Raw genomic sequence first — 15,376 nt, forward strand, 5'->3', positions numbered from 1 at the left:
GGTTCATCCATCAACTGAAGATTTGACATGAGAAATCACAATTACAGTCGTACCTTGGCTGTCGAACGGAATCGGTTCCAGAAGTCCGTTCAACTTCCGAAAACATTTGACAGCCAAGACGCGGCTTCCGATTGGCTGCAGGAGCTTCCTGCACGTAACTGGAAGCTGCGTAAGCCGCGTCGGACGTTCATCTTCCAAAGAACGTTCACAAACCAGAACACTCACTTCAGCGTTTGCGTCGTTTGGGAGCCAAAACGTTTGACTCGTAAGGCGTTTGGCTTCCAAGGTACGACTGTTCTGACTATCATTCAGAGAGCAAGATGGGACAATGGTCTGACTCTGTATAAGGCAGCCTATAATGTATAATATGCCTTGACTTGTCATGAACTGAAAGAGGACAGCCATGCAAGCTTCCCAGTCACAAGAATGAACACCTGCATCTCACACTTTCCCGGTATAGGAATAAAGAAATGGGTCTATTTTCAGAAATCTGAATGGTTTCTGGAAGAGAGCCCTCTTCACCCTGCCAAGCAGGAGGGTCCCAGACCTTTTCTGTGCAAGACTTGCCTCTTGATGGAGGAATAATACTGATCAATGAACTCTTTCGCCAGTGGGAGCAGCTCTTCCTTTGTCCGGACTTCTTCAGGTCTTCGGACGTGCTGGGAAGGCATCATAATGGAACCCATGCAGACCTGCTCACTGCAGGGGGTCACCTGGAAAAGGGGTGAAGCAGAAGAACGCTTGGTCACAACAGCTCCTTGACAGTCCACCACCTTCCAAGGGAATCCATTCCAATGTTGAATGGTTTTTACCCTCAGAAAGTCCTTCTTAATGTTTAGTCAGAATCTCTGTAGGGCTGCCATAAGTCCTGGTTTTCCTGGACACGTCCAAGAATTGGCCAGCGAAATAATAAATAATAATAATAATAATAATAATAATAATTTATTATTTATACCCCACCCATCTGGCTGGGTTTCCCCAGCCACTCTGGGCGGCTTCCAACAGAATATTAAAATACAATAGTCCTTCAGATATTAAAAGCTTCCCTAAACAGGGCTGCCTTCAGATGTCTCCTAAAAGTCTGGTAGTTGTTTTTTCCTTTGACATCTGGTGGGAGGGCGTTCCACAGGGCTGTGTCCGGGCTGAACGATGGGGGTGGAGACGCTCCTTCAGGTATACTGGGCTGAGACCGTTTAGGGCTTTAAAGGTCAGCACCAACACTTTGAATTGTGCTCGGAAACGTACTGGGAGCCAATATAGGTCTTTCAAGACCGGTGTTAAGTGGTCTTGGCCCATGGCGTCTGGGTGGATTTTCACTGAATCGGCAAAATGTCTGGGGAAACCCGGCCGTATGGTAAGCAGGGCGATTTTTTTTTTTTTAGAAGCTTGAGAAATCCATTAAAACTCCCAAAATGTTTCTTTTTGGGGGGAGATGTTCCCCCTAAAAAGCTCAACAACTTTGTCCGGATTTTCACTTTTTGGAATATGGCAACCCTACTTTCTTGTCATACTTATCTGTCGGTTTGGGTCCTCCCCTTTGGAGAAGCAGAAAACAAGCCTGCAGCATCTTTCATGTGACAGCCCTTCATATCTTTGAAGATCTTTGGCTATCTCAGCCACCCACACCTCACACTCAGACTGGTTTTTTCTGATATACTGGTTTGCTGTTGTTATTTGTTTATGCAACTCGTATTAGGGTTTTTTTTTGTCACCTGATTTTTCAGTGCGTACACATTTGTGTATGTCACAAAAATTCAACAAAAAAGTTGGGGGTGGGGGAGAAAAAGAAGTGCATTTCCTGCTACTTAAATCAAATATTTTTTTCTTTTTTAAAAAAGTTAACTTAAAAAAAAATCAAAATATAAACAGAAACAGCCGTTTTAAATATATATACAGTGGTACCTCGGGTTACAAACACCTCGGGTTACAAACACTTCGGGTTACAGACGCCGCTAACCCAGAAATAGTACCTCGGGTTAAGAACTTTACCTCAGGATGAGAACAGAAATTGCAGCGGGAGGAGGCCCCATTAGCTAAAGTGGTACCTCAGGTTAAGAACGGTTTCAGGTTAAGAACGGATTTCCAGAACGAATTAAGTTCGTAACCAGAGGTACCACTGTACATTAGAAAATAAAATTACGCAGGAAAACACAGGCTTGCCTAAACCTTCCCTCCCCCAAATCAGGTGCTGAAAACAGCAAAGGCGCCTGGCCTGATTTCAATGGGCAGGGAGTTCCAAAGTGCAGGCACTTATTTGAACAACATAGGAGGAATCATTAGCAGAAACCCCTCCCCAAACATATTGGGAAATGCCAGCCTCACTTACCATGGTACTCTTCAGGTGCAAAGTGTCGTTGAGCACCGATCCGGTCTCCCAGTTCCGCACTTTAGCAAAGCGTGGGCACTTGGAGGGGCTTCCATTCACCACATTCTTTGTTGGTGACTGCCGGCCCGAGGGCGGGATCTGGGTGGACATTGGGCAGAGAGCGAAAGAACAAGAACACAGTATTAGGCCACAAACATCCATCCCATTGGAAAGAGGCTCATGTGCATGTTCTTGTCTGTCCTCCAACTCTGTTTCTCAAGCTTGGAACTCAAGTGCCAGAGTTTGGCTTCCTGAGAATACTGCTTTCGTTGCTTCAGGTTTCTAGTCCTTAAGATTGCAGCTTCCTCTGTGGAATCCCGATTCCCAATATGCCAGTTTCTTCTTTCCTGGCCCAGCTCATAGTGGTGGTTGGCTCTCAAGGTCTATAACAGGAGTAGGGAAGCTCTCTTTCTCTCTCTGGAAAGTATTTTTTATTGAATATTATCCCTATAACCCCAATAACAAAATAGAACTTCATGAGACAAACACATGAAAACCAAACCAGACCAAGGCTGGCAATGGAATATTACATTCACAGGAAGAAATTTTATAGCTGGTTATATGGATATTTGCAATGAGATACAAACAGGCAAGTGGAGAGAGTACAGTCATGAGAAACAAGAGAACAAGAGATGCTGACTTGCAAAACATACAGAAACAAAAAACTGTGACTGAAACCATCAGAGGCACAAGGGCAAACTAGCAGTTTAAACATGTACAAACCTTTTCCATGTTTCATCTTCACAACAGTCCTGCAAGGTAGGTTACTACCTTAAAAACTTTTTTTAAAATTGATTTTCCAAAATTTTAACAAATCCATAACAAATTGAGCAAATTAAATGCAACCCCCCCCCTTTTTAAATAAAAGACTTCAGGGGTAAGGGAAGCTTTCTCAACCAAAGGGCTGTGGCCCCTTCTGCACAGACTTCTGGGGCCACATGCAAATAGTGGGCGGGGCCAGAGGCAAAAGTGGGCGGAGCAGCAAATGTAAATTTCACCTTACATACAGCAGCAAGAGGCATTTTCAGAGTTCAAGGACACTTCCCAGCCTGACTAAAGCACTCAGGGAGATTTAGGAGTATGTTTGTCCTGGGAAGGGCTAGGCAGAGAGATTTGGAGGGCCACATTTGGCCCTCAGGGTTTCCCCACCCCTGGTCTACAACATACACAGGCCTAGGATCATTCTGAAATTTGGGATTAGAAGCCATGCAGGTTGTTCGTTTCATTTTGTTGCAGCAGCAAGGTTTCTAGTCCTCACTGAAGCAACCTGGAAGGAACTATCCTCAGGGTAAGGAAGCTGAAAGCTTTTGTGATCTCTGCTTCATTTAAGGAAAGAATATTGGAGGTTTTTTAAAAAATCCTGGAGGGAGGCTTATTTTCTTCCCCACCAAGTTGAACATTTGTGGTTGGCCAGCCCTAGGAGTGGAGAATGGAGACCCTGGATCTGGGAGCCAGGGGAGTTCTGTGGAACGACATGGTTAAAGGAGGATGGAAAAGAAAGCAGGCTGGGTTTCCAGGCTAGGGGGAGCTTAATAGCGGCTTAAGGGGAGGGAAGGATTTTAGCAGCCCTCAACGTGGAGAGAAACTAAGCCTGCAACAGAGAGTTTTATAGCACTTAGCAGCGAGAAATCCCAACCACTGAAAGACAAGGCATGAGAGATTCAGTCTTGCTCAGCTGACATTGCCTAGAACACTAAGGGGCTTTCCATACGGTTCTATACTTTCCCATACAGCACAACCTCTCTCTCTCTCTCTCTCTGGAACCAACTTTATTGTGCATTTACGATGATTTGCACTCATATTGAGGGAGTTATACCTGATATTGTAACGTTTCTGCCTGCAAAGGTTTGGGGGCAGACATACCGCTTCACTTCCAATCTGTGCAAGTCCTGAAAACTTCCTGCGAAAGTCCCGTAGCTTTTCATACTACAAACGCTGGGTTTTGGGGTTGTGCTTTCGTTTGACCCTTCAGGCATAGCTGTCAACTTACAGATTTGAAAATAAGGGACCAGCAGCCTTGAAAATAAGGGACCAGCAGCCAAAATAAGGGACCTGCAGCCTCACCTGTTCCAGGCACTCCAGTTTTCCTGTCCTCCTGCAGTCTGGTCAAACTCATGCTGGTAGCTTCGAGAACACTGTCCAACCAACTTTGTAACCAGAGGTTCAACTGAATAGAATCTGAATCACATGCACCACAAGGCCTATGCAGCCTCAACTTAAGATGGCTCCCCGGCCTGGCTTTGCACTGCAAAGTTTGCAGCAGCACATGCAACAAAATGGCGTCCAGCATTCAAAAACCCCCTCAGCTTGCATTAACTAGCCACACACAAGGCATGCAAGCTCCACCCCCCAATCGTTCTTAGACTTCTTATTGGGTGAGCAACACAGCCAATCAACACAGTTGGAGCCTTCCTCCTCCCTGGCTGGCAGGGAGGGAGGGAGAGGAGCTGTTTCCTTTGAAATTTAAGGGACATCATTTAAGGGACATTTAAGGGACATCCATCAATAAGGGACAGCAGTGGGACATGGCGCTGGAATAAGGGACTGTCCATTCAAATAAGGGACACTTGACAGCTATGCCTTCAGGCCTCTCTAAAATGCCCTTGGAACTCTTCACAGGCCACTCCCCTTCTCTCCAGGCCACACCCTCCCCAGTCTGGCTTCACACCTTCCTTGAAAGTTTTTGGCCAGGCTGCCTTGTGTCCTTCAACTCTGACAACGCCTTTGGTTTTCCTGGATGGAGGAGAGAGCATGTTTGAGAGCATGTGTAGAAATTAGCCTACTCTACAAGGCTGCACCCATTACATCCTTTGCCCTGCTCACTTTTGCCCATGGCCCTGCCTGGCACTGGGGCGTGGCAAGTAGAAAGACAACGTTAAAAGGAAGAATTCGAAAGAAGAAGCTATAGATGACAGAGCTAAACATTTCCCAAGTCAAAAGATTTTTTTACTACATAGGTCTACTGCACCAAAGAGCCTTGCCACCTCAAGTAATTAGCAGATTTATTATGGCATACAAATCAACATATTTCTTCAAAGGCTGAGATGCCATGAAGCAGGACAGTCTAGGTTGCATCTCCCAACTTTTTTTAAAAAAATAAACTTTAAAAATAGTTATGGAGTGCCCTGAAAATATCTGCGGTCAGGAAACAGGATCAGGAAAGCGGAATGCAGTTAAGGTTTTGAAGCTTCCCCCTGCCACTGTCCTGGGAAAATTGACGCTGTTGGGAAAAGCGGTTCCGTCCTGAGGATTTTGAAGTCGGGAAGCTTAACTTGACTTCCAAACCGGCTGCCAGAATGCTGTTCCAGCTCTGGCCGCAGGGGATACTGCTGCCGCTGCCACTGCTGCGCTTTGTGCTTACGTGGTAACAATAGAAGCTAATCCATCATGATCCTGCATACAATAAGGACACTAAGTTGGCAGGGAAAGCCCAGAAACAGCCCACAAAAGGAAACAAGGGCAGAGCTGAGGCAGGGGGTGGGAGGCGACCACACAAAGCTTTTCCACGCCATCCATCAAACACTGTTTGCACAACACGCAGTTGTCAAGAAGGAGGAAACACCAGCCAGCCTTGGCTTGGGAAGCAGCTGAGGTTCTTTTGCAAAAGGAACCTAGGAAACTGCCTTAGACCATCCAGCCCAATGGTGTCTACACTGACTGGCAGCATCTCTCTAGGATTTTAGACAGGGTGCCCCTCCCAGCCCTACCTGGAAATGCCAAGAAATTCACTAAGGACTCTCTGTGGTAGCTTATCTTAAAGTTTTAAGTGCCTATAAGCTTATCACATTTATAAATTTTAAATTTATTGTTGTACATTGTTTTAAATGTTTGTTTTCCTTCTGGGATTGTACCCCCAAGGGTGTTTTATAAGCTGGTCTCTGACAGTAATAAATTATCTATCTATCTCTCATTAGGGAGGGAAGAATCTATCAAATGTGACTTCTCTCAGCTTCTCGTTGCCCCAGTCCTCAGTCCTCCACATTTCTAAAACTATTATTATTATTCCATCGTTCAGCCCAGATACTGAGGGCCTTCCAGCGGTTCCCTCACTGCAAAAAGGGGAACAAGGCAGAGGGCTTTCTCAGTAGCGATGCCCTCCCCGTGGAACACCCTCCCATCAGGTGTCAAGGAAATAAACTACCTGAATTTTAGAAGACATCTGAAGGCAGCCCCATATAGGGAAGTTTTAAATGTTTGATGTTTTATTATGCTTTTATATCTGCTGGAAGGGATGTGGGTGGCGCTGTGGGTTAAACCACAGAGCCTAGGACTTGCCGATCAGAAGGTCGGCGGTTCGAATCCCCACGACGGGGTGAGCTCCCATTGCTCAGTCCCTGCTCCTGCCAACCTAGCAGTTTGAAAGCACGTCAAAGTGCAAGTAGATAAATAAGTACCGCTCCGGTGGGAAGGTAAACGGCGTTTCTGTGCGCTGCTCTGGTTTGCCAGAAGCGGCTTAGTCATGCTGGCCACATGACCCGGAAGCTGTACGCCGGCTCCCTCAGCCAATAAAGCGAGATGAGCGCCGCAACCCCAGAGTCGTCCACAACTGGACCTAATGGTCAGGGGTCCCTTTACCTTTACCTATCTGCTGGAAGCCACCCAGAGTGGCTGGGCCAACCCAGTCAGATGGGCAGGTTACACATCACCAACCTCTCCTCTCTTTGCATCTTATCCACTCCCTCACCTACCCATTTCACAGCAGGCCCAAATCTCCCCTCACCTCCTAGCCCATCCAGGGACGCGGACTTATAAAAAATATTGGGGGGGGGGGCGGGAAAGCTCATGAATAATAAATAAGCTCATGAATATGCAAATAAAGTGGCGCCGCCTCCTCGTGAGCGAATAGGGGAGAGCGTGCTGCGCCTATTAATCAGCTCCGAAGAAAATTGGGTGGAGCTTTTGCTCGGGAGGGAGGGCAGGAGGCATGCAGCCCGACCCTGTGCATTTTGTTTTTTTTTCCTTTATTTTTTTTTATAAAATTTTTTATTTGGTTTTCTGCTTTTATAAAAACAAAACACACACAAAGAAAAAACACAAAACAAAAACATGTATAAAATCAGCAAATCCCCATTTCATAACCTTGTTCCCTGACTTCCCCCCACCCCCCCTCGTGCATCCCAATTCCCAAGATTATATCAGCAAGTTGGTGTTTCTCCTCTTAACCATCTTATTCATCTTATTACCTCTTTTTATAATAAAAATTGATTTTCCTAAGTTGGACTTAAGTTCTCTTCCATCGATTTTCATTTTGTCTTAATTAAGAGTCATATTAACCAAACCTAAAAGTCTTAAGAGTTTTTAAGAATCTCCTCTTCCCTCCCTCCCATCCCCGGTTTTTGTCCCTTCCCAATAGAAATCCAAATTCGAGATTCTCAGCCTGGATTCCTCACGTCCGAGGCTTTCAAGTCTATTTCAGTCCCTCTCCGCCTGTCTTGTTGGTAGTCCTTTATGTCAGTCGTCGAGTCTGGAAAAAGTTCTTTCACCATCAAAGTGTATTCTCTTCCCACAAGGAGATTTGAAAGTAACTGCTGAAAAATTTCCACAAAGCCTGTATCTTCAGAATCAAAGTCCAAACTGAGGCCCCAGTCATATTTCTTTATTTTAAGTTCCTGTATTCCATATTGTCCCGGGACCTCCTCCTTCTTCTTCTGTGTCTTTCGCAGACTTGTGGTAGATAAGTTCCCAGCGTCTCCTTGCTTGTGTTCCACAGATGTCAGCTTTTGGTTGTTACTTCCCAAGGTTACTTCTTCTTTTTCTTGTTGTTTAGTCTCTTCCACCTCTGTAGATATTGTTTCCCATTCAGCTGTGGATTCTTTCTCATTCGGGTCCTCAATACAGAGAGCAGAGTTGCCTGTTCCCAAGGTCATAGTCACAAGTTGTTTATTCATGGCCAAGCTCTGCTCTTGTAAGGTTCCCACCAATTGAAACATCCTTTCGATTTCCACTAGTAACTTTCCTTCCACAGCCATTGTATCCATTGTAGTTACACCGAATTCCCCCTAGAGGGAATCTGGTTACTTATTAGTCTTTTCTCCAACAGTCCTTTAACAAATTATTATTACTTTGTTTCCAACAATTTTGGCTCAATTATAACTCGTCTTAGTCCAGAGGGATCTTAGATAGCGATTTTTCCACTTTAAGCCGCCCGTTTGACAGCTTTGACAGCTGTCAAACTCCGCAGCTCTTACACAGGCACAAAGGCAGGACTTTCCCGAGCCCGGGAGGGAGGGTTGTTTAAAACAAAAAGAAGGTTTCCAAAACTCCACTCTCCAGCCCAAAATTTCCTTTAGCCAAATCTTGAAAGTTAATGTCCTTTTTAACTCACCCCACCAAGGGTAGGCTCTCCAGCTTAGCTCTTATGTCGTTGCGTAGATCGTCTGCAAGGGGGGGGTGCGGACTTCCTTTTAGCACATCCCCCGGTCGTCTCCAATTCAGGGTAAATTTTTTAAAGTCCCAATCCGTCTTACTCACGGGTGATTCTTTCAGTCCAAATTTTCAAGGAAGGAAGTCAGCGCTCTCTGGTCATGGCTCGCGGCTTCGCTCCACCGAGGTAGCGATCGACTCTCAGTGCCACGCCACCCCCGTATCCTCTCCGCAGCCTTTAAAAAGGCTCTTCGTGGATCAGGGGGGGCGCTTAAGGCACTCGCCGAGTCTTCAGTCCGCAGGCATTCGCGCCTGCGGTTTTTAAGGGTCCCCGCGTCGCCGGCGCGGCAAAGACCCGTCCTCGGTAGAGCCGATTCCCTCCGCAGCTCGGAGGGAATCCGCCATTTCCAGATCGCGTCAACCCGGAAGTCCCGACCCTGTGCATTTTGGGCTGGGGGAGGGGCGGCGATGGCGCTCTGCTGGAGGGGCGCCCGAGATTATTGGGGGGGCAGAGCCCCCCAAACGAATTTTTGAGGGGGCTCGGGCCCCCTCAAGCCCCATGGAGTCGGCGCCTATGAGCCCATCAAACCAGCAAGCAGGGTTGGGAAGTGCTTCAGAGAGCACTTTGCAAACTCAAGCACCTCCTAGCACCTAACTACCCACCTGGACCACTGGCCACCTGCTAGCTTGCTCGCCGGCCTGCTTGTCTATCACTACATCTGGAGTTGCCGTGGCCCCCTACTGGCAGCCACATGAACTTCGGCATGACGACAGCCTTACAGATACAATGCATCGCCCAGCCAGGAGATATCTGCAAGAAGCCTCCCTTGGAAATGGTGTCTTGCTTCTTTAAGAGCTCTTTTCCTAAGCAGGAACTCACTACAGGGAAGGGCCTGGGAAACTCATTCTCAAGCCTATAGGAAGAACATGAGGCCACCTTGAGGGGACAGGCAGGGTCAAACAAAGTCCTGCTTCTCCCCCCTTCCACCTCCGCCTGCTCAAATTCCTCCTGACACGAAATAAGAAGCTTTGTACTGGCGGGTGTGACAACTGGAATTTGGTAGCATTGCTCAGATCACGGCAAGCGTTTATTAGGAGAGTCCTGCTGGATCAGATAAAAGATTTGCCTGCTTCAGGGACTGGGAACCTCTGGGCCTCCAGATGCTGCCGTAAGCAGCGACAAGGGGAAATTTGATTTGGTTTGTATTTTAATGGGAAATTAACTAATTTGCAATCCGCAAACTGAAACACAGTTGTCCTTCGAAAGCTGCACTTCGCCGAATTTTGCAACACAGTTCTCCAACCAAACATGGTGTTCAAAAATGCATTTGTTAGGGAGAAATCTGCATAAACCTGCACACATTAATGAGAACATCACACATACACACACATTATGTTGGAGAAAATTGCTTGCAAATTAGTCAAAGCTGCCTACAAAATGTGTTTACTAGCAGAAAAATGCACTGCAATGCAGATTGATTGGGATGAGGTGTCTTGTTTTTTAAATGCAAATTGCTGAAGAAATGTGGAGGACTGAATTTAAGATTGGAAAAACTGAGAAACTTAACTCCCGTCTGCACTATAAATTTAGTGCAGTATTGTATCACTTTAAACAATCAAAGCTTTTAAGGAGCTTTTAAGCACGATAGGCTCTTCTTGGAATTTCTGAGAGGTCAAGTTTTAGAGGTCAAGTTCCTATCCCTCATGCTGTTGGAGCCTACTTTGGTCATGTGATGGCAAAAAGTGGCCAAAAATCTGCAATCAGAAGGCAAGGAAAAAGAACCCTTGGTGGGTTGTCATGGAATCCTTAAGATATTTCATTCTTTGACTTAAAAAACAACAAAACCAAACCATTATTTTTGTTGCTATTAATGGCCCAATATATTTTGCTGCCTGAGGCAAAATGGCGCGTGCACACCCCTATTCAGAAAGTAGCAAATCCTGCTTCAGTACTGGCAATGAAGCACTGCACTGCCACTGAGGGAGATCAGCAGGGTGGTTATACAGGTGGAGGGCAAGCTCTCTTTCCCAACAGAAGAGTATGGTCAGAAAACTCAGGAGGAAGAACTGAGGGACACCACCACCTCCCAGCATATGCCGCCCGAGGCAATCACCTCACTCTGCCTAATGGTAGGGCTAGGGGACCCGACAAGAGTGTTAGCTGTCAATGAACCTCATATCTCAAAGGCTATGCTTCTACTTTGCCCCTGTGTGAGAACAGATGAGGCCCACTTCCACCCTCCTTACCCTGCTTTTCAACACCTACCGGGTCCTTGTCCGAAGAGGGCTTGCTCGCGATAGAGGCTGTGTCAGTCTTCTCCCACAAGTCGTTGAAGACTCGGTCGTTCTCCATTCCTGATGGCAAAGCCTTTGGCGACTTCCGGTCTGCTTCCCGGAAACTGGAAGAGGGGAGGCCAAAGAGACAACCCCCTCGACAGGTCAGCAGTGGTGGGAACAAATACCTGGCCTGTATTCTTTTACTTTTTACAGGTGTATCCTGCAATATGTGACTGATGCAACATTGGGGGATTTCTACCAGCCTATCCACACATCATTCCAATTTATTAGTGTCCCAGTTTTCCAGCGACAGTCCCGGAATTACAGAAGCTACCCCAATTTCTGATTTGATCCGGGAATGTCCTGATTTTCCCTTTTTCCTCCCCTCCTCATCTCAGAGAACAATCAAAAGTGGTGGAGAGATCAGAACACACACCCCTCCTTCTTGGAAACAGGAGCCTTTGCATTCTCTCTCTCTATCTTTCTCTCTCTCTGTGTGTGCATAGATGCAAAAACGGAGTCGTGTTTATACTGAAAATAAAATACCTGCACAGAATGAAGGAAATGTGTTTGTGATCTTCAGATGTAGAGTGCTACACACAATTAATGAAGAGGAAGAGGAGGAGGGGGGAGGAGGAGGAGGAGGAGGAGGAGGAGGAGGAGGAGGAGGAGGAGGAGGAGAAGAAGAAGAAGAAGAAGAAGAAGAAGAAGAAGAAGAAGAAGAAGAAGAAGAAGAAGAAGAAGAAGAAGAAGAAGAAGGGGAAGGGGACCTTTCTTGGATCAACCGCTGATGGCAAATGGGGAGGCATAACTACCCTTCTTGGATCTGCTTACAGCCACATTAAAATCTGCCCAGCTGTGCATATGCATCTCACACTTGCAAAACAACAGAGAGCTGCTGTCTTTGCAAGTCCATACAGGCACACCACCATAGATGTTTGCCCCGTCTTCCCCAGAATTTCGACTTGCGCCACATTGTTCCCTTTGCCAGCTCTGCCATGCCGTGTTCCCAGCATTTTTTCATTGACCTGCCCATGCAGATGCAGGCAGACACTTGGCCCTGTGAGATACAGGCCAGAGGGAGCAAGAGGGAGGGTACAAAGGGGTCTCCACCCCCTGCCTCCTTTCCCCTCTGCAAACTAAAACTATCTCTTTCTTCCCAATCACAACTGGGCAGATCACAGCGGCTGGCTGAGACGTTATTATTATTATTAGCTTTGATATAGTATTCACCTTTCTTCCCCCTCCCCAATATTTTGTATTGAATTTTAACAACAACAAACAAGTTGGGAGGGGGGAGAAATGAAATAACACTTCTTTTTTAAAAAAGGGTAAGTTGTCACAATCGCCAGTAAAGAATATAAGATATTTACTAAGTCAGAAATAAAACATACAGAGAGGGGAAACCATGGTCTATAATTACAAAGTTGTCCCACGGTCTGAATTAAAACAATTACAATTTTGTATTTCAAAGAAGAAGAAGAAAAATAGCCTTGGGTTGTATTAAGTCTAGACACTTGCATCAGCCTGTGGGACCTGATACTCCTAAACCTATGTTTTTTGTTGTTGGCATACGCCTTTCACAAGAGACAATGTAGTGCGCCTCTGGGGATGAAGTAAAACGGCTAAGTTAGTGGCTTCAACATGACCTCTCCGTGGAGCAAGCCACGGCAGTGTGTATGGAGGTCCTGGGCTGCACAGATGACAAGACCCCAGCTCTTGGTCTTGCAAAGGAGAGCAGAGCAAGATGTTTGGTCCCAGCTTGGCTGCAGGAGTTGCTGGAAGGAGGCGTGCAAGGCACCATCCAACCGCCTTAGGGATTCCACTCCAGATTTGTGTAGGGTTCACACCTTAGCTTTTTCTTCTCCTGAAGACACCCTGCAGGGCAGCGGAGGTTTAGGATCAGAGTTTTCCTTCTCCTAGTTGGGCTACTTTCCCAGGCTGATGAGCCCCATCTGCCCCTCACTTCCCTCTACACTGCGCACCAGCTGCAACATATACAAGAGGCTCACTGACGGCAGCGACAACAACACCAAGCAACCATGCAGGGCTGCAAAGTATGCAAGTTGCAGTGCATACACAAAGCTCTCTGCTCTCTGCACGCATGTGTGCACACGCTGCTGGGCAAACGTGGGCTGCCCCATCTGCCCTCAGCCACGCTCATGCCGTCCAACTTTTCGAGACCCTAAACAGGAATGTGTGACTTCCAGGATGCACTCCCAGGCGAATTATGTGACCCATGCTGCATTTTTTCAACCCGAAAAGGCACTTTCCCCAGGAAAATCTTGTACAGTGACCCCCAAAAAGCACATTTTTGTGTGCTGCGAAAAATCACGACCCCCCAAAAAGAGCACGGCATGCAAGAGAGCAAGGCTGTGATGCCCAAAACGGCTGCTGTGATCTGGCATGGGAAAATGGGCTGTCCCTTTTTTCGTTCTGGAGGTCCGTTCTTAACCTGAAAGTGTTCTTAACCTGAAGCACCACTTTAGCTAATGGGGCCTCCCACTGCCGCCATGCCACCACCGCGCAATTTCTGTTCTCATCCTGAAGCAAAGTTCTTAACCTGAGGTACTATTTCTTGGTTAGCGGAGTCTGTAACCTGAAGCGTCTGTAACCTGAAGCGTCTGTAACCTGAGGTACCACTACTTGGGAGCTGTGCAGCCCCCACTGGCAAGCCTTTGTAAGAGAAAACACACAACCGACATCAAAAGCTGCCCCATTTTGCCAGGGATGCAATACCACCAGGATGTATTAGCCAATAGAGACTGATCCACTGAAGCAATGGGGAGAACTGCCCCACCAATCTCAGCCAGTTCCCGCCTGCCTGCCTCCATACTCACAACCTCTCAGGGGATGGTCTGGCTTCCACCTCCTTCCTCCTTAGCCTCAGTGCTACCTTGTAGAATTCAGCAGGGAGGATGGAGACACAAACAGAATCCGTTGGCTCCACCTGCGGCGTAGCTAGCCACTCGGGTGCCTGGTGCAGGGGCGTGTCCTGCAGCCGGGGGTGGAGTCAGCTGCCCATGAGGGTGGGGTGAGCCTTTCCATTGCTTGGAGCCCCTCGTCTGCCTCCCCCTCAGCTATAGGGCAGCTGAGGGAGAGGCAGTAGGTAGACGCAAGTCCCACACTACCATTTCAGGAAGCACTGAACCTGCAGGCACCAAAGCCACCATGTCACTCCTAAAAAGTTTTGTGAGCCCAATTAAAAAAAACACCCTTAAATTTTCTCACCCCCCTCAGTGATGACACCCAGGGCAGACTGCACCCCCTTCCTCTGCCATTGGGTTCCACCCATCTGTGGCTCTGGCTCCACCTACTCTTGGCCTTCCGGCCTTCCACCCTACCCGTTCCAACAGGTGCTGGCCACAGCTGGCAAGTCTTCCTGGTTTCCGTGACCGAAGCCAACCTGGTTTTAGACGTGCAGAATGTCAGGTTGCGAAAGGCGGTCCACCGAGGTCTTTGCTTCCCACCTAGCTTCCCCCAAGGCTCTGAAACGTTAAAACCAAGAAACAAATCTGGGAGGGTTTGGGGGCACCAGGTGACGGATCAGGAAAAGGACTTGGCCCAATGGCAAGCAACTCTGACGAATCCCTGTATGCTGGCTGGAAGTAAAAACAATGGATATTTCGAAATGAAAACAAACACCGATTCTATTAAAAAAAAAACAAATACCAGGAAATGGAAGTTCTTAAAATAATCATTATTCAGGGATGGGGTGGAGCAGACAATCCATTCACAGAGTAGCAGATCTGGACAGCTCTGCTAAGAAGGCACCAAAGAGTGTTTGCTCTCCTAGAGAGTTGGCTGCAAAGTCCTTCCTTTGCAGAGAAAGAATCTTCGTTGCACATTGCAACCTCTTACATGCAGATGCTCCCTGGTTCAATTGCCTGCGACTCCCTGCCTAAAACCCTCAAGAGCTGCTGCCAGTCAGTGCAGACAGTGCTGGGCCAGCTGGAGCAATGGTTGGATAGTTCAAGGCAGCTGCCTAGGTTGCTCCGAATATGAGATTCTGTCCGTTGCCAGCACAAAGGCTTTGGATGGAGAATTCAGCACAAAGGATAAAGAGCCAGAAAAAATGGAGGAGGAGTTTTGAAGTTGCCCATCCCTCCGGTAACAGTCGTCCCCTCTATGATGAAAAGACCCAGTCGGTAGAGGATGAGACTTAACCTCACGGCCACGGGTTCAAGCCCCACCTTGGGCAAAAGATTCCTGCATTGCAGGGGGATTGGACTAGATTGCCCTTGTGAGAAAGTGTGAGGAGGAGGAGGAAGAAGTTGCAAACAGGATAGAATCAAATAATTGTAGAGTTGGAAAGGACTCTGGTCTTAGTCTAAATTTCAAAGGATAGAAAGACGTCAGCACAGAGGTTGA

General features: G+C 47.2%; 1 protein-coding gene across 7 annotated transcripts in view; it reads right to left on the bottom strand.

Moving 5' to 3' along the window:
- NOS1 (nitric oxide synthase 1) overlaps window positions 1–15,376 on the bottom strand; it is a gene marked incomplete at its 3' end in the record, with an annotated part of 192,051 nt that overhangs the window by 42,505 nt on the left and 134,170 nt on the right. For 5 of the 7 annotated variants that reach the window (XM_081175252.1, XM_081175251.1, XM_081175254.1 and 2 more), the window contains 3 exons: window positions 10,995–11,127; window positions 2,327–2,464; window positions 568–713 (listed from right to left, as the gene is read on the bottom strand). In XM_081175252.1, coding sequence (XP_081031378.1) covers window positions 568–713; window positions 2,327–2,464; window positions 10,995–11,127 — 417 coding nt within the window. Of the gene's footprint in view, window positions 1–567; window positions 714–2,326; window positions 2,465–10,994; window positions 11,128–11,551; window positions 11,742–14,411; window positions 14,434–15,376 lie in introns of those variants that run through there. The other 2 variants (XM_081175257.1, XM_081175256.1) reach the window with 2 other exon arrangements.

The sequence above is a fragment of the Podarcis bocagei genome (assembly GCF_964188305.1).
Source record: "Podarcis bocagei genome assembly, chromosome: 16".
In the NCBI taxonomy this organism is placed as follows: Eukaryota; Metazoa; Chordata; class Lepidosauria; order Squamata; family Lacertidae; genus Podarcis; species Podarcis bocagei.